The sequence below is a fragment of the Nannospalax galili genome, unplaced genomic scaffold, assembly GCF_000622305.1.
Source record: "Nannospalax galili isolate Female #2095 unplaced genomic scaffold, S.galili_v1.0 scaffold768, whole genome shotgun sequence".
Taxonomy (NCBI): Eukaryota; Metazoa; Chordata; class Mammalia; order Rodentia; family Spalacidae; genus Nannospalax; species Nannospalax galili.
Genome location: NW_008360317.1, coordinates 4,999,431 through 5,017,831, shown reverse-complemented (window position 1 = coordinate 5,017,831; position 18,401 = coordinate 4,999,431). Strand labels below are relative to the sequence as shown.

The 18,401-nt window shown below is 39.8% G+C and overlaps 1 protein-coding gene and 1 non-coding gene across 7 annotated transcripts in view; one reads left to right on the top strand and one right to left on the bottom strand.

Annotated features, from left to right (window-relative positions):
• Uspl1 (ubiquitin specific peptidase like 1) overlaps window positions 1-18,401 on the top strand; it is a 52,353-nt gene that overhangs the window by 15,025 nt on the left and 18,927 nt on the right. For 3 of the 6 annotated variants that reach the window (XM_008825041.3, XM_029559639.1, XM_017796098.2), the window contains 2 exons: window positions 11,130-11,757; window positions 15,716-15,829. In XM_008825041.3, coding sequence (XP_008823263.1) covers window positions 11,130-11,757; window positions 15,716-15,829 — 742 coding nt within the window. Of the gene's footprint in view, window positions 1-7,489; window positions 7,511-11,129; window positions 11,758-15,715; window positions 15,830-18,401 lie in introns of those variants that run through there. The other 3 variants (XM_029559641.1, XM_029559640.1, XM_029559642.1) reach the window with 2 other exon arrangements.
• Window positions 15,350-15,456, bottom strand: LOC115068758. The gene has a single exon (XR_003848101.1). It is a non-coding gene; the product is annotated as a U6 spliceosomal RNA (small nuclear RNA).

Here is an 18,401-nt window from a genome sequence, read left to right as displayed (position 1 = left end):
CTGTCTGTTTGGTGTTCTATATGCTTCTTGTATTTGTATGGGCATGTCTTGGGAAAATTCTTCACGATTCTGTTGAAGATCTGGTCCATGCCATTATCTTGGGATTCTTCTCCTTCCTGTATGCCTATGATTAGTAAGTTTGGTCTTTTTATGGTGTCACACAATTCCTGCATATTCCATTCTTGTAATTTCTTAGATTTTTCATAATCTTTTCCATTTCATTCATCCTATTGGTGAGACTTTCTCCTGTTGTTTCTAATTGGCTTACTGAGTGTTTCACTTCCTTCTTCATTTCGGCCTGAGTATTTTTCAATATTTCAGACTCTTCTGAATTCATTCAGAAGTTTATCCCTATCTTCCTTCAGTTCTTTGATTTCTTTGTGTATTCTTTAAATTCACTGAGTTTTTTTTATCATGTTTATAATTGTTCTTTTGAGTTCCATGTCCTTCATTATCTCTAGGGGGTTCTCATTGTACTCAGACTATTGGTATTTGGTGGGTATATATTATTTCGTTTTTTCATGTTCTTATTTTCCTCTGTTACTTTGACATGTGGATTTCTTTTGTAATTTCTGGTTCTTGTGAGAGACTCACGCCTTCCTTTCTCGAGTTTACATCTGCTTCTTTTTGTAAACTTTATGTGCCTTTGTGGCTTACTTGTTGGGCATGAAAAGCTGGCTGATTCTCTCTTTTGATTTTATATTGGAGTGGCCAGATTGCTTTTGTCTTCAGGAGTTCCCACAGAGGCCCAAATCAGAGGAGGATTATATGCTCTCAGTCTTTCTCCTAAGGTCTGGATCCCTCCAGGAAAGATTTTGGCCTCAGGAATTTGGGTGTTGGAGTGGCCTGGGAGCCTGGCCCAGGAAAGATGCTGGTCTAGGGCAGCTGGTGGCTGTGCCACCCAGAGATGCAAAGGAAGATGGGAGTGGGAGGCGGCCCCAAGGGCTCCTGGGGACTGCACTGAGGACGTGGGTTTGTCTGGATGCAAAGGATCAGGAAGAGGAAAGGTCAGCCCCGGAGTCCAGGAAAGAGGCTGGTAGGTCTTGCAGGCCCAGGGAAGTCGAGGGAGATGAGGGCGGGGCCAGGCCCAGAGTGCTCCTGGAGAAATGAGTTGGTCTGGATGGAAAGGATCAGGAAGGCTAGGAAGAGAGACTGGTGGGGGAGATGGGATGGTGAATGATGCTGGGGGAGTCACGGAGCAGAGGGCGTGATGGACTTACCCTGGAGAGAGAGGCCTGCCTGTTGGAGGGAGGCATGCGGGTCGTGCAGGCCTCACCACTTTTTTTTTAACCACTTGTCCGTTGAGGGGCACTTAGGTTGCTTCCATCTCTTAACTATTGTGAAAAAAGCAGCAACCAAAATGGTTATACAATGTCTACAATAGGATACGTCCTTTGGGCATATGCCAAGGAGTGGTATTGCCAGGTTATATGGTAGGTTCATTTTGAGTTTTTTGGGGAGTTCTCCACACTTTTCCATAGGGGTTGCACAAGTTTGCAATCCCACCAGCAGCGAATGAACGTTCCTCTTTCTCCTCATCCTCGCCAGCATTTTGTGTCATTTGTTCTCTTGATCCTAGCCAGTATAATTGGAGTAAGGTGATACCTTAGGGTGGTTTTAATTTGCATTTCCCATAATTACTAATGATGTTGACTACTTCGAGATATTTCCTAGCCATCTTTATTTTTCTTCCTCTGAGAACTCTGTGTAGATCTTTAGCCCATCTCTTTAATTGGGTCATTTGGTTTCTCGATTCTTTCTTTAGTTCTTTATTCTGCATGTTAAACCTCTGTCAGATGTGTCACTGGTGAAGATTTTTTTCCCATTCTGTGAGTTTTCTCTTTACATTTTTGGTTGTTTCTTTGGCTATACAGAAGCTTTGTAGTTTCATGAGGTCCCACTTGTTCATTGCTGACCTTAATTCCTGAGCAACTACTGTCTGATTTAGAAAATCCTTTCCTCCCGGGTGTGGTGGCGCACACCTTTAATCCCAGTACTTGGAAGGCAGAGGCAGGTGGATCTTCATGAGTTCAGGGCCAGCCTGGGCTACATAGTTCCAGGACAGCTGGGGCTACAAGGAGACCCCGTCTCAAAAAAGACAAAAAAAAGAAAAAATTCTTTCCTACATTTATATCTTGTAAGTTACTGCCAATATTTTCTTCTAATAGTTTCAGGTTTTCAGTTTCACATTGAGGTCTTTGATCCATTTGGCGTTGCCTTTTGTGCAAGGTGAAAGATAAGGATCTAATTTCATTCTTCTACAGGTGGAGATCCAGTTTTGCCAGCAGCATTTGTTGGACATGCTGTCTTTCCTCCAGTGAGTGTTCTTGGCCCCTTTGCCAAATATCAGGTGGCAGAAGTTGCATGTACTCATAGTTGAGTGTTCAATTTTGTTCCATTTATATATGGGTCTATTTTTGTACCAGTACAAGGTTGTTTTTATGTCTATAGCTCTGTAATACAAATCTCTATATAGCTTTTGGTAGGATAGTCATTTTCACAATATTAATTCTTCCAATCCATGAATATGGGAGGTCCTTTCATCTCCTGGTCTCTTCCTCAATCTCTTTCTTTAACGATTTGAAATTTTCATTGTAGATATCTTTGGTGTCTTTGGTCAGATTTATTCCAAGATATGTTTTTTTTTTTTGCAGCAATTTTGAATGGGAGCATTTCCTTGTATTCATTCTCCAATTTGTTGTTATTTTATAACCTGCCATTATACTGAAAGTGTTGATCAGTTCTAGGAGGTCTCTGGTGGAACTTTTGGGCTCTCTTAGGTATAGTATCACATTATCTCCAAAAATGATAATTTGACCTCTTCTTTTCCAATTAGTACTCCTTTAGTTTCCTTGTCCTGTCTTACTGCTCTAGCAAGTGTTTCAAGCACCATTTTGAAAAGGAGTGGAGATAGTGGACATCCTTATCTGGTTCCTGATTTCAATGAGAATGCTTCCAGTTTTTCTCCATTTAGAATGTTGTTGGCTGTGGGTTTGTTGTATGTAGCTTTAATTATGTTGAGGTATGTTTCCTCTAGTCTAGTTCCCTCTAGGACTTTGAACATAAATGCATGCTGCATTTTGTCAAAAGCCTTTTCTGCATCTATTGCGATAGTAATGTGATTTTTGTTTTTGAGTCCATTTATATGACTAGCGACGTTTATTGACTTGTGTATATTGAACCATCCCTGCATCTCTGGAATAAAGCCTATTTGATCATGGTGAATGATCTTTTTGATGTACATCTGTCTGCAGTTTGCAAATACTGTGTTGAGAATTTTTGCATCTATGTTCATTAAGGATATGGGTCTATGGTTTTCTTTTTTGCTTGTGTCTTTATCTGGTTTGGGTATTAGAGTGATGTTGGCTTCATAGAAGGAATTTGGGAGTTCTCCCTCTGTTTTATCTTTTTGAAAAATTTAAGTAGTATTGATTGGAGGTCTTCTTTTAACATCTGGTGGAATTCTGGTGTAAATCCATCTGGGCCTGGGCTTTTTATAGTTGGGATGCTTCACATTACCATTTCAGTTTCCTCATATGTTATGGGTCCATCCATTTCTTTTAGATTTTCAAATTTGGTAGTGTAGAGGTTTTTAAAATATTATTTTATAATGGTCTGGATCTTTTGGGTGTCTGTTGTGATGTTTCTCCTTTCAACTCTGATTTTGTTGATTTGGATTTGTTTTTTCTTTCTTTTGGTTAACTGGTCTAAGGGTCTGTCTATCTCGTTTAGCTTTTCAAAGAACCAGCTCTTAGTTTCATAGATTCTTTGTATTGTTTTCTTTGTTTCTGTTTCATTAATTTCTGCTCTGATTTTTGTTACTTCTTTTCTGGGTTTGTGTTTCATTTATTTTTGCCTTTCCAGTTTCTTGAGTTGCAGTGTTAGGTCATTTATTTGGGATCTTTCTAATTTTTTAATGTAAGCACTTAGAGCTATAAACTTCCCTCTTAGGACTGCTTTTAAAATGTCCCAGAGCTTGTGTTGTGTTGTACTGTCTTTTTAGTTGAGTTCCAGGAATTCTTTTCTTTCTTAATTTCTTCATTGACCCACTCATTGTTTAGGAGTGTGTTGTTTAATTGCTATGAGTTGGTGTAGTGAATAGGGCCTTGTCCAGTGTTGATTTTGAGTTTATTCTTTGCTGCTTGGGTTGAATGTTTGAAAGATGTCTGTTAGATCCATTTGATGTATGGTATCATTTAATTCAGAGGTCTTTCTGTTTATTCTTTGTCCAGTTGACCTGTCTAATGGAGAAAGGGGGTGTTGAAGTCCCCTGCTATTACTGAGTTGGGGTTAATCTGTGTGTTAAAGCCCTATAGTGTTTTTATGAATTTGGGTGTACCAGAGTTAGGTGCATATATGTTAAGGATTGTAATATCTACTTGGTTAATTGTTCCTTTGATCAGAATGAGTTTCTACAGGGTAGGCACATCATCCTGGCTTCTGAGACCTTTGGTCATTAGTAGCAAGTCAGCAATGTGGGCTCTTCTCTCTCTGACCTCTGTCTTTTTTTTTTTTGGCTTTTTGAGACAGGGTCTCCCTGTAGTCCAGCTGTCCTGGAACTCACTCTGTAGACCAGGCTGGCCTTGAACTCACAGAGATCCACCTGCCTCTGCCTCTGCCTCCCAAGTGCTGGGACTAAAGGCATGCGCCACTACGTCCAGCTTTTTCGTCCCTTTTGCTTGGAATATTCTTTTCCATACTTTTACCTTAAAAGTAAAAAGTCCCTGTCCTTAAAGGCAAGATGGGTTTCTTGCAGACCCCAAAGAGATGGATTTTGTTTCTTAATCCATTCGCTCAGCTTGTGTCTTTTGACTGGGGAGTACAGTTCATTGATATTTAAGGTTGTTATTGAAAGGTGTTGTCTTAGTTTGTTTCTTCATTGCTGTGACAAAAGACTGACCACTACCAACTTGGGGAGGAAAAGGTTTATTCAGCTTACATCTCCCAGGTCATAGTTCATCAGGGAGCCCAAGGTAGGAACTCAGGGCAGGAACCTGGAGGCAGGAGCTGGAGCACAGGCCATGGAGGAACTTCACTTACTGGCTTCCTCCCCTGGCCCGTGCTCAGCCTGCTTTCTTATGCAACACAGGCCCCCCTGCCCAGGGGTGGCACCACCCACAGTAAGCTGGGCCCTCTCACATCACTCTTCAAGAAGATGCCCCTCAGACATGGCCACAGACCAGTCCAATAGAGGCAATTCCCCAATTGAGGCTCCCTCAACCCAGCTGTGTCAAGTTGACACTAATGCTATCCAGCACAGGTGTATATTGGTTGCTGTCATTCTGATTGCTGTTTATGTTCTCTAATTTTGTGTTTCCTCCATTATACCTTTATTTATTTTCTTTCATTACCCCTGGGGTATAGTTGTTTCTCTTTCTGTTCTCTATATTGTTTCACGTATTCTCTGAAGGGCTGGTTTTTTTGGACATGTATTCTTCACGCCATTTGTGTCATGGAAGATTTTTCTTCCCCCCTCAACTATAAGAGACATTTTTGCTGGGTTACTATTCTGGGCTGGCATCTATTGTCATGTAAAACTGGGAATACCAGTCCAGGCTCTTGGGGCTTTGATAGTTTGCATTGATAAGTCAGCTGTAATTCTGATGGGCTTTCGTTTGTATGTGACTTGTTTTTCTTTTGCTACTTTCAGTATTCTCTCTTTGTTCTGTACATTTAGTATTTTTACTATATGTCGTGGGGAATTTCTTTTCTGATCCTGTCTATTTGGTATTCTATGTGCTTCCTTTATTTGTATGGGGATGTTCTTCCTTAATTTCAGGAAATTCTCTTCTACCATCCTGTTTAAGATCTGGTCAACACCTTTAACCTGAAATTCTTCTCCTTCCTCTATGCCTGTGATACACAGATTTGGTCTTTTCATGGTGTCCCACATCTCTTGCATATTCCATTCCTGTGGTTTTTTTTTTTAATTTTCTATAATCTTTGCTTGAGTGGTCCAATTCTTCAACTTTATCCTCCTGTGTTGATATTGTTTTCCATTTCATTCATTCTAGTGGTGAGGCTTTCCCCTGTTGTTTCAAGTTGGCTTATTGAGTTTTGCACTTCATTCTTCATGTCTGCCTGAGTTATCTTCAATGTTTTTCTCTCTTTTGTGGATTCATTCAGAAGTTTATCCCTATCTTCTTTTAGTTCTTTGATTTGTTTGTTTGTGTGTTATTTAAATTCGTTGAATTCCTTGATCATGTTTATGATTGTTCTTTTAAATTCAGTGTCCTGGGTTATCTCTAGGTGGTTCTCCTAGTAGAACTCTTGTACTAGACTGGTGGAGTTTGGTGGGGACATAGTGTTTGGCTTTCCATTTTATTTTTATTTCATTGTGATTTTGGCATGTGAATTTCTTTTGTTGTTTATGATTCTGATATGAGAGTTAAGTTAGTGATTCTTCTGTTTGTATTATCTGGGTGCCTAGGTACTTTCCTATTTGTTATGTAAGGCTGGTTGGTACAGGTTTCAGGGTCTCTCAAGTTTTATTTTGGAGGGAACTGATAACTGCCATTCAGAAGTATCCACAGAAGCCCAAGTCAGGATCTAGTCAGGTACACTCAGGCTTCCTTCTAAGGTTTGGACCCCTATTAGCAGAAACTCAGAAATTTGGGGAAATTTCCTAAGGTTGAGGTGGGGCGATTTGGGGACTCTGAGTTGGTCTGTTGTGTTCTCAGCCCCTACACCAGAAGAAGGCTAGAACTCGGCATTCTCTGGTGGTGTGCTGAGATCACAGCAGCTACACTGATAGAGGTCAGAGCTCATCCTCTCAGGCTGTCTGCTAGGATCTCAGCCTTAGCCTACCAAAGTCAGGTCTGCCCTAGGGCCTTGGGAGGGGCCTCACGCAATCCCTGTTAGGGGGGTGGGTTTGACGCAATTAGGGGAAGCTCACTGGGTGGAGGCAGTATTCCGGCACTCTCATGCAGCCCCCTGCATTCTCAGCCCCTGTGCCAGAGGGAGGCCAAAACCTGGCACTCTGGCACTGTGGTGAGATCACAGCAGCTGTACAGATGGAGGTTGGCGCCCACCTTCTCAGGCTGTCTGGTAGGATTGAGAATGCTTTTTTATAAATGAACATTATATGAAATTCAAATTTCAACATCCATGAATAAGGTTTTATTGGGACATAGCTGTGCTCTTTTGTGTATCTTCTGTAACTGACTTCATTCTGCAGTAGCAGAATTTAGTATTTAAGACAGAATATATAGCTCACAAAGCCCAAAATACTTATTTTCTGACCTGATAAATTTATTTATCCCTGGTCTGTAAGACTGCTAAATTGAATCTTAATTTTAAAAGTTCTGTAAGCATCGTAGTCCATTGAACATTTTGCTTTCATTTGTTACAAATTGCAGAGCCATGTGGGAAACTATTAGTCATATTTTCATGGCATGTTTGCTTACACATGCATTTGTGCATGTGTGTCTGTGTGTTTTGTTTCTGTTCTGCAGTGCTGGAGCTCAAACCAAGTTCCTTGGATGTGGTAGAAAAGCAGTCTCCCACTGAGGTATATCTTCAGGCCTTGTAAAATACTTCTTGATTAGAAAAAGACACTAATGTTTAAAGTTCTTGCTCAAAATTAATACCAAATTGAAACTCTGAAGAGTTTTTAAGCAGTAGAGAGTTTACACCCCCCCTTTTGAAATAGTCTATTATTTGTGCTTATGTAAATTTAATTTTTTAAAAATTTATTATTATTAGAGACGGAGTTTTGCTGGGCTGATTAGGCTGGTCCTGAATTCTGCTCCATGGAAAAATGGCTTAGTGGGTAAAGATTCTTGTCACACAAATTGGATCACCAGGAAGTCATGTAAAATGTAAAGAGAAAATCTGTTCTACAGCGCTGTCTTTGACACATAAACACACACGCACACACACACACACACACACACACACACTCACTCACTCTGAAGGCAAGTTTAAAGAAGCTTTTAAGTTCTTAGATTTCTGTTTGTAAAGTGAGTTTAAATTATTTTCATAATTTTTTTGTCCATACCTTAGAGAAAATTACTTTTGAAGTATAAGAGGTATTTTCTGTCCCTGTGTTACAAGGAATTAAATAGCTCCAAGAAATGAGTGAAAGAGAATATTGCTTTTTTTTCAAATTTTTTTGTTTTTATTTTTGAGTTAGGGACTCATTCTGTAGCCCAGCCTGGCCTTGAATTCACTGTATAGTCCAGGCTGGCCTCCACCTCATCAGTCTTCCTGCAGCTTCCTAAGTGCTGGCATTACAGTCAAATCACCATGCCAGACTTTGATTTTAAAGGATGTTAGATGATTTCACTGTGCCAAAAGTTAACATTGTATCTATCATTTTGTGACTTTTTCAAGGTAAATCAAAAGCTTTTTTCTAGTTATAAAAATGATATATGTTCACTATAAATAAAATAGAAGCTAAAGTCAGATATAAAGTCATATAAAAAGCATTAATTTACAGAAGGGAAAAACAAGCAAAGAAAGTAATTTAGATTGGCCCAATGATAGGAGCATGAGTATGGAAAAAAGTCAGTAAACGCATGTAGTAGTCTGTGGGGAAGGACCGGGCCTGTAAGCTTTATGACTCCTGGCCCCTCCTGACTATAACTTTTTAATAGGCAAGTAGCATGTTCACACACCATGATCTCCATGCTTAAATTCAGTGGAAAGGTTTTGGTTTTGGGGTGGGATTTTTGTTATTCTGCCATTTTGTTGTTGTTGTTTTTAATTATGGCAAGCAACATAATTTATGTACAGCTCAGCACTAGATATTTTAATACTGTTGTACAGTGGGTAGCTCTATGACTGTTTTCAGCTTGCAAAACTGATAGATGCTGTAGTTCTCATCTGTCCAGCCCCTGGTAACGTGAATCTGACTGCCTGATACAGATGGAATCACACTGTTTTGGTGATTTTTTTTTTTTTTTTTCTATTTTGTGATTGTATTATTTCACATGGCATAGTCTCCTTAGGGGTCTTCCATATCTTGGTGGGTATCAGATTTTCTTCTTTCCTGTTTTGTTGTTGTTTTGTTTTGTTTTGTTTTGTTTTTTCCTATGATACCAGGATTTGATCCCAGAGCCTCCTACATACCCCAGCCCTTGAAATAGGTTCTTGATATGTTGCCCAGGCTGGTCTTGAATTTGTGACACACCCACCTCAGCTCCCAAGTAGCTAGCTGGGTTACAGGCTTGCACCACCAGGCCTGGATTCCTTCCTTTTAATGGCCATCCTGTATGTCTTATTTTGAGGGGTTATTTCCACCAGTGGCTCTTATGGATGATGTTAAAATAACTATGGATATATTCCCTCTTTGAATATTGTTTTACCCTGGTCCTGGCTGGCTTGGAACTCTGGAATTCGTAACTCTGTACACAGTGATTACTACTGGTTTTGTTTGTTTCGTTTGCTTGTTTTTATTTTTTATTTTTTTAATTTTTTTGTCTTTTTGAGGCAGGATCTCCCTATAGCCGCACTGGCCTAGAACTAACTATGTAGACTAGGCTGTCCTTGAACTCACAAGAGATCTGCCTGCCTTTACCTCTCAAGCGCCGGGATCAAAGGCGTTGCACCACCATGCCTGACTGTTTTGATTCTTTTTTGGCCTAGGATTTTGTTGTTTTGAAACAACAACAATTGATGTAGAATTCAGTCTTCCTGCTTTAGCCTAAGTGCTAGGATTACAGGCATATGCCAGTGTTTCTGTCTTGTTACTGATTTTAAAATATCATTTCCGTTGCACGTTAGGATTTGGGAAATCAAGGTATAAAGTTGATAGGTTATTATTGGTACTTACTACATTGCAAATTGGTACAGCACTTGTCTGTGTATACAAAAGACTTTAACAGCAGTGTTTTGAGTATAGTGTTGGGGTGTTTAAAAGGTAAAGGAATCTGGCCAGGCATGGTGGCGTATGCCTTTAGTCCCAGCACTCAGCAGAGGCAGGCAGATCTCTGTGAGTTCAAGGCCAACCTTGTCTACATAGTGAATTCTAGACCAGAAGACCCTGTCTCAAAAAAAAAAAAAAAAAAAAAAAGGTAAAGGAATCTAGTACATTTCATGTATCTGTTGTTGTGAAATAAATCACCTGAAAACTTACTGGCTTAGTAGATAATTATCTATCGTGATTCCTTTGGTTTAGCCAGGCAAATCTTCTCCATATATATTGTCTGCCTCAGGAAGAGCTGAGACACTAGCAGTTAGTGCTCTCTGCTCAGGGAGCTCAGCTCAGGGAGTCAGCTGGAAATCTCAGTTCTTCATGAGGCTATTTTGACTACTCACAGTATGAGAGCTGGTACTGACTGTTAACAGGGCTCAAGGGAACAAGCCCAGTGAGACAGAACTTATCTGACCTCCCGGTGTGTTAGTCCCCCAGCAGAGCTGGAAACGGCTGAGTGAAGTCTGAAGATGACAGCTGTAGGAGGGCTAGACTGGGAGGCGTGGCTCCACAGTTCACTGGACACCATACTTGTGTTGAAGGCATATTTTAAATGAGAGCATATAGTGTATAAGTTCTAGAACTTGTTTCAGAATGCAGGATACATAGAAAATTTCTTCATAAAATTTTCAAGTGAAAATGCTTTTCCAGTTTTTAATGGAAGATATGAGTAGTACTCTCTTTCTTTACTTCGTTGAAATTTTTTTATTGATATTAGATTTTTTTTAATATTTTATTTTATGTGTATTCATGTATTGCCTGCATATAGATAAGTGCACCTGTGTCGTGTAATGCCTGCGGAGGTCAGAAGAGGTTATCGGATCCCCTGGGACTGGAGTTACAGAAAATTGTTAACTACCATATGGGTGCTGGGATTCGAACCTGGGTCTTCTGCAAGAACAACCCGTGTTCCTAACCGCTGAGCCATCTTTCCAGCCCCTAGATTTTTTTTTGTATTAAATTAAAAATAAGTGTATTTTCCTTTAACTTAACCTACCATAACTTAGAATAAACCCTTGAATGTTGTAAAATAGTAAGGAGAATAATTCTTTGGAGGCCCAATTTTGATTGAATAGTTATCTCTAGTTCCTTCAACTTTAGGTTGACAGATAACACTGTTTGTGTCAAATTAATGCTAAAGTTGTATGCTTTTTATGACAGGAAATCTAAGATAAAACTTGAATTTGAATTACTTTATTTTACTTTCTTCTAGTGCATCTATCCCTTGGGCTCTAAATCACTTACTAATTTAATTTCTCCTGATTTGGAAGATTGTCACACTCCAAATAAACCCCAAAAAAGAAAGATACTGGAAACCAGCTGTAAAGATTTTCCTCTTTTAGTAAATTCCAAAAAGACTCGATACCATACTGTTACTGATGCTGAGCAGATTTTGAACCATAAACATAATGGAGAAGTATGTGGTGAAACTTCATCTAATTTACCAGGTAATGGTCACCAGAATCCAGGGAGGACAATTGGTTCCTTGGAGCAGAATGAGACTTTGGAAGTTGTTGTGGACATGGCTACTGAAGAAGACGCTGCTTCAGTTGACGTCTCTGGAAGTGGGGCAGTGCTCCCACAGAATGAAAGATCTGAACTGGAAGTGCCGTCTGAGAGCCGGTGTTTATCGTTTTGCCAGACTTTGTGTGTCCAGTGGGAGAATGCTCAGGCTCTCTGCTGGTTAGACTGTATCCTTTCAGCTTTGGTGCACTTGGAAGGATTGAAGAACACTGTGAATGAATTGTGCTCCAAGGAGGAATGTGTATTTTGGCGGTTATTTGGAAAATATAATCAAGCAAATGAGCTTCTGTACACCCACCACTTGCATGGTGTTAAAGGTTTGTACTAATATATTTCCTTTAAGTTTTGTACCTGTTAATGTTGAATTCCTCTTCCTGCATGTGGAAGAGACACCACAAGCAGTTTTTGTTCTCTGTAGAGACCTAGGCAGGGAACCTGGGGATTATTTATGCTAGTTACAGACCATGACTGGCTGCAAAGGCAGCCTTTTCTGATAGTGAAGAAGGGGCCACTGATCATAGCTTGTCAGGGTCATAGAGCTCATCAGAGTAAAAATCTAAAGATTTTAAACTCTTTAAAAAGTACAATAAAGTAGTAAGCAAGAGTTTCCCCATGGGGCTGGAGGAATGGCCCAGTAGCTGAAAGCACTTGCTGCTCTTCTAGAAGACCTGAGGTCAGTTCCCAGCACCTACATCTCTCTGCTCACAACCACTTGCAACTCCAGCTCGAGGGGCTCTGATGCTCTCTTCTGGTCTCTGGGCATTGCACACAAGTTATCACATACACACACACACACACACACACACACACACACACACACACACAAACAGTAAAGACAAATCTTTTTTAAAAAAAGTTACATATAATCTCCAGTACCCTGTTCTTTACAATGAGGGGTACACATATGACTTGGGCATCTTTGGATTTGGATATCTGTGTAAATGTATATGTTCAAGCACACACACACACACACACACACACACACACACATATGAGCATGTTTATTTTGGTTTGGAGACAGTGTCTTTCTTTGTAGCCCAAGCCAACCTAGAAATTGCAATCCTTCTGCCTTAGCTCCTAGAGTAATGTAATTATCAGAATGTACCATTGCACCTATCTTCTCTAAAATACAATACTCAAAAACTCACCTTCCAACCAAAGAATTAAAACATTTTCAGGCTGGTGAGATGGCCCAGGGTGTCAAGGTGTTTGCCACCAAGCCTGATACCTGGTCTACAGTCTAAGACCTACACGGTATGGCAGGACTGACTCTGACTACCACAGTGCATCCATATCCACCTGCCCCACAGAAATACATGTAAAATAATAATAATAGTAGAAATATATCAGTAGAGTCTTCCTTCAGTATGTATGTATAATGGGTGAGTTCTAGGACATTCAGACACCAAAAACCAAGGATGCTCAAGTCCTTTATTTGAACTAGTGTAGTATTTGTATAGTTTCTATGTATGTCAGTCCATAAGCTTTGAGACAGGGTCTCCCTGTAGGGTTCTCCAGCTGTCCTGGAATTCACTATGTAGACCAGGATGATCTTGAACTCATAGAGATCCACCTGCCTCTGTCTCCTGAGTGCTGGGACTAAAGGCATGTACCACCATGCCCGGCTAAACTTTATTTTTTTAAATGACTTTAGGGTTGAGCTAATTAGGTCCATTTGCCCCATGCAACTTGATTTTACTTTATTTATGAGACTGGGAATCAAACCCAAGGCTTGTACATGCTAGGCGAGAGATCTGCTGAACACCCTTAGCACACCCCATATATTTAAAACCATCTCTGGATTACTTATACCTAATATAATGTAAATGCTCTGCAAATACTAGTTATATTGTTTAATACTGACAAAGAAGTGTGTTTAGTACAGATGCTATATTTTTTCCCAAATATTTTCAGTCTGTGGTTGGTTGGGTATAGAGATGTGGGCTTTCTGGTATGTTTTGTTGGTTTTTTGAGACAGGGTCTCCTTGTAGCCCCAGCTGGCCTAGATCTTAGATCTACCTGCCTCTGCCTCCCAAGTGCTGGAATCAAAGGTATTTGCTACCTTGCCTGTCTCTCAGCTGTATGTTTTTTTATTCATCAGTGGAGTTTTTGTTTTTTTTCCATTACGAATGTTGCTGCTGTGACCATGTTTGGATGATTCTGTTGGGGCATAGCATGAGTAGGTGTGTGCCCTTGGATATACCATAGGAATGGAATTGTCAAATATAGTCTCTGAGTCTAGATTTACATATAATGGCAGTTGTTTCACAGTTGTTGTGCCAGTCAGCACTCTGATCAGCAGTATATAAGATCCTTCCTGGCCCGTAAATTCTCCCTGGGTAATTTTCACTCTGAAAATTTTGCTATTTTAGTGATACAAAATAGTTCTCAGAATTCAAAGAAATTGATCTTTTGTCTCTTTATGTGTACATTGGCGTGTGTGTGTATGTGTATGTGTATGTGTGTGTGTGTCTGTGTCTGTGTCTGTGTTCGTTCCTGCTTCTGTGAAATGCCTGTTTGTATTGTGGCCCTGCTCATTCTGTTGATGGTCATGTTTACTGCTTTGGATGCATTTTCTTTTTTTTCTTTCTTTTTTTTTTTAATTTTTATAAAACTTTACTGAGAATTTCATACATGTGGATGCATTTTCTTATATCCTTGTTAATATTTTAGGTCAAATAAGTATTTCAGGTTTTTCCCATTTTGCAACTTTTAAATTTTTTTAATTTAATTACATGTATTTAGATTGCTTAGATATTTATTGTACATATACATATATATGTATACATACATGTGCCAGGACATGTATGTGGAGGTCAGAGGACAACTTGCAGGAGGAGTCTGTTTTTCTACTATGTTGGATCTGGGGTTCAAATTCAAGAATTCAAGTTATCAAGGGTGGAAGTACCATTAGCCTCAGCCTTCTCACTGGCCCTTTTTTTTTTTTTTCCTTTTGAGACAGGGTTTCCCTGTAGCCTCAGCTGTCCTGGTCCTATGTAGACCAGGCTGGCCTTGAACTCACAGAGATCCACCTGCCTCTGCCTCCCAAGTGCTGGGATTAAAGGCGTGCGCCACCACACCCAGCTTTTTTTTTTTTTTGCTTTTTAAAAGATGTCTTAATTTATAAGAAAGTCTTTAGGTTTTTAGATTTCCTTTTGGGCAAGTAATATTTGTGGCTTTAAAAGAAAAATTTTCCTCTTTCTACATGTAGAACATCATTCACTGATATTTTCACCGAAAGTCATCAAGTTTTGCTTTTTACTGAAATTTGTTTTTACAAATTTTATTTTTTATTTTCATTTTATGTGTTTGAGTGTGTTGCCTGCATGTATGTAAGTGCACCCGTGTTATGCAGTGCCTTTGGAGGTCAGAGGAGGAGGGTGTCAGATCCCCTGGAACTGGAATTACAGACGATTGTTAGACTCCATGTGGGTGCTGGTCCTCTGCAATAGCAGTCTTTGCTCTTAACCTCTGAGCCATCTCTATGGTCTCTCTTACTGAAATCTTTAAGAATTTTTTTTTTGAATAGGTTTGTTTATTTGTGTGCTTATGTGTGCATGCATGTAAAAGCCAGACAACAACTTGGAGGAGTCAGTTCTGTCCTTTCACCATTTGGATCCTGGAATTTGAACGCAGGTCATCAACCTTGGTAGCAAGTGCCTTTACTGCTGAGCCCCCCTGCTAGCCCCTGAAACTGGAATTCTTTTTTTTGGTCTTTTTGAGACATGGTCTCCCTGTAGCCTCAGCTGTCCTGGAACTCACTATGTAGACCAGGACTGGCCTTGAACTCACAGAGATCCACCCGCCTCTGTCTCCCAAGTGCTGGGATTAAAGGCGTCTGCCACCACGCCTGGCTGTTTCAGATTTTTTTAAAAATTATCTGGTTGTTTTTATTTGTGTGTGTGTTTTACAAATATGGAATGCTTCACACATTTGCATGTCATCCCTGTGCAGGGGCCCTGCTGAGCTTTTCTGTATTGTTCCAATTTTACCATATGTGCTGCCAAAGCGAGCATATGGGTTTTACGTGTGTGTGCAGATGCCCGTGGAGGCCAGAGGTGTCGGTTTCCCTGGAGCTGGAGTTAGAGGAGTTCTGAGACTGCTACTCAGAAATAGCAAAGGAATATATGGTATATCACAGGAGGCAGAATAAGAAATGTATTTTGCTTTTTCCAATATCTGTAAAACTTGCTGATAAACTTTCATTCTTATTATCTTGGTTTCTGTAGAAAGATGGATTGATGAGAAATTGGGAATGTTCTGTTTTTTTTAAAGGTGGAAATTGTGAAAAACTTACTTCAGAAATATTTGCAGAGATAGAGACCTGTCTGAATGAAGTTAGAGATGAAATTTTTACTAAACTTCAGCCTCAGCTTCGATGCACATTAGGTAAGTAATTTGTATAGTTTAACTCATCCATTGTAGAAATTTGTACATCATATGGAAATGTGTTATTTTAGTACTTGGATTGAATACTGGAGATCCAAACTCAGGCCCTCATGCTTGGAAAGTATGTGTTTCATTGACTGAGCCATTTCCTTTCCCCAATTTTTTTTTTTTTTAATATTCTGTCATATTTATTTTTTTCTCATCTTTAAACATTTTATTTATTATTTTTACTGTATATGAGTGTATTGCCTGCGTGTATGTAAGCGCACTCCTGCATTCTCTGGAACTGGAGTTATGGATGGTTCTTAGCCACCATGTGGGGGCTGTGAACTGAACTCGGTCCTCTGCAAGGACAGCCAGTGCTCTTAACCACTGAGCCATCTCCAGCCCTTACCTTCTCCAATCTTTGTATTAACTCAATATTCCTATGACATTCCTAGTTAGCAATTGTCTGTAGGACATTGTGTAAAACCTCAATGCCTAGCCCGGCGTGGTGTCGCACACCTTCAATCCCAACACTTGGGAGGCAGAGGCAGGTGAATCTCTTTGAGTTTGAGGCCAACCTGGGCTACAGAGCGAGTTCCAGGCCAGCTGGGGCTATGGGGAGACCCTGTCTCAAAAAGACAAAAAAAAAAACCAAAAACCTCAATGCCTTCTAGTATTTCTCTCAGCAAGTGATATTTCATCGGTCCCATGTATTATATTTGGAGATAATGTGTTTTGTTCATACCTGACAGCTTTGGACATATGTGTCCCACACTTCTGCTTCCCATGCTGCTGCTCTGTTTTTCATAGACATACATACAACTTTGTTCTGTTTTTATAATATTAAACTGATTGTCAGTATGCCTTGTCTCTGACAGTGCCTTCTCTAGGTGTAAAGACTGTTCTCATTTATTATCAGGTCATACCTCTGAGGTGGCTATTCCTTTTTCAGAGTATAATTTACATAAAACTCATTTTAACTATATATAGTTGTAGAACCATCAAGATCATGGCGACTGCGAACCATCCTTAACTCCTGTTCCAGGGGACTCTTGAAGCCCTCTTCTGACCTCTGCGGCACTGTACGACACAGGTGCACTCACATGCAGGCAATACACTCATACACATAAAATAAAAATAATTAATAAAATATTAAAAAAAAAACCAAATCTATCACCCTAAAACTTTATTAGGCTCCTTAGTAGTATACCCTTCCCTCCCCTTCATCCACTGAGGTTTGGGGTAAATACTCATTTCATAGGAGCCATTTCTGTAAGAGTGCAGACTGAATCATTTTCATGTTCTAGTCAGCAAGTATCTCTTTCCCCTAGAGCACCCCAAGGTGGGAACTAAAGAGTAATTTTTGTTCCAGTGAATTGCAACCCCTTTTTTCCTCTGATAGTTGTTTTAAAGCAAGTTGCCTCTCTTGCTTCCTCTCTGCCTTACTTAGAACCAGTTTTCTGTGTACTGAGAAAGAATTTAAATTATCACTATTATAATCATCATGTTGAACACAGGTACAGTGGAAGTCCTCTTTTACTTGTATTCATACCCTTTCAATGGTAGAGCCTAAAATCTACTACTAGAGACTCCTCTACTTCAGAGAACTTTAAAATCTTACCATCTGTGTCTTACTCTGAATATTAACGTTTATTTCAAAGAACTAAAGACATAGAACTAGAATACTACTTAAACTTTTCAGATCACCTTTATCTTTTTTTTTTTTTTGGTCTTTTTGAGACAGGGTCTCCGTGTAGCCCCAGCTGGCCTGGAACTTGCTCTGTAGACCAGGCTGGCCTCAAACTCACAGAGATCCACCTGCCTCTGCCTCCCAAGTGCTGAGATTAAAGGCATGCACTATGGCGCCTGGCATCATTTTGATTATTGGTGTGTGTGTATGAGTGTGTATGAGTGTATTGCCTGAATATATGTAAGTGCACCCGTGTTGTGCAATACCAGTGGAGGTCAGAGAAAGGCGTTGGATCCCTTGGAACTGGTATTATAGACTGTTGTTAGCTGCCATGTGGGTGCTAGGAATTGAACCCTGGTCCTCTGGAAGAACAGCAACTATTCTTAACCACCTAACCATCTCTCCAGCCCCTTGATTATTGTTTTTAAAAGATAACTATAAATCATCCTTTTTGCTCTCCCACTCTGCAGTTTAAGAAATATACCATTATAAATAACTACAATTCCCTTTGTACCCCTCTCCCCCAGTTCTTTCTTTCTTCCACACAAAGGTAACTGTTATCTTTTAGTCAGTGCTTTTTTTGTCTCTCCAGTATCTGTACTAATTTATAAAAAACAGATCAAAAGCTAATAATAATCTCTTTTTATCACGTTGGTGTAAGGGTACCTAGACGGTAAGAGGGTCTGGAGTCTAGGTCAGAACTTTCCCTTTAGTGTACTTTATGATAAATGCACTCATGAAGATAGAAAAAACTGCAGCATATTTATATACAAAAAGGCTTTTAAAACTTTGGAAGAAGATCTATGTGGATGTCTTCTTTACCACTTCAGAGTGGAGAATTATTCCCTATGTAAATTAGGCTGGCCTCAATCTCACAGAGATCTGCCTGCCTCTGCC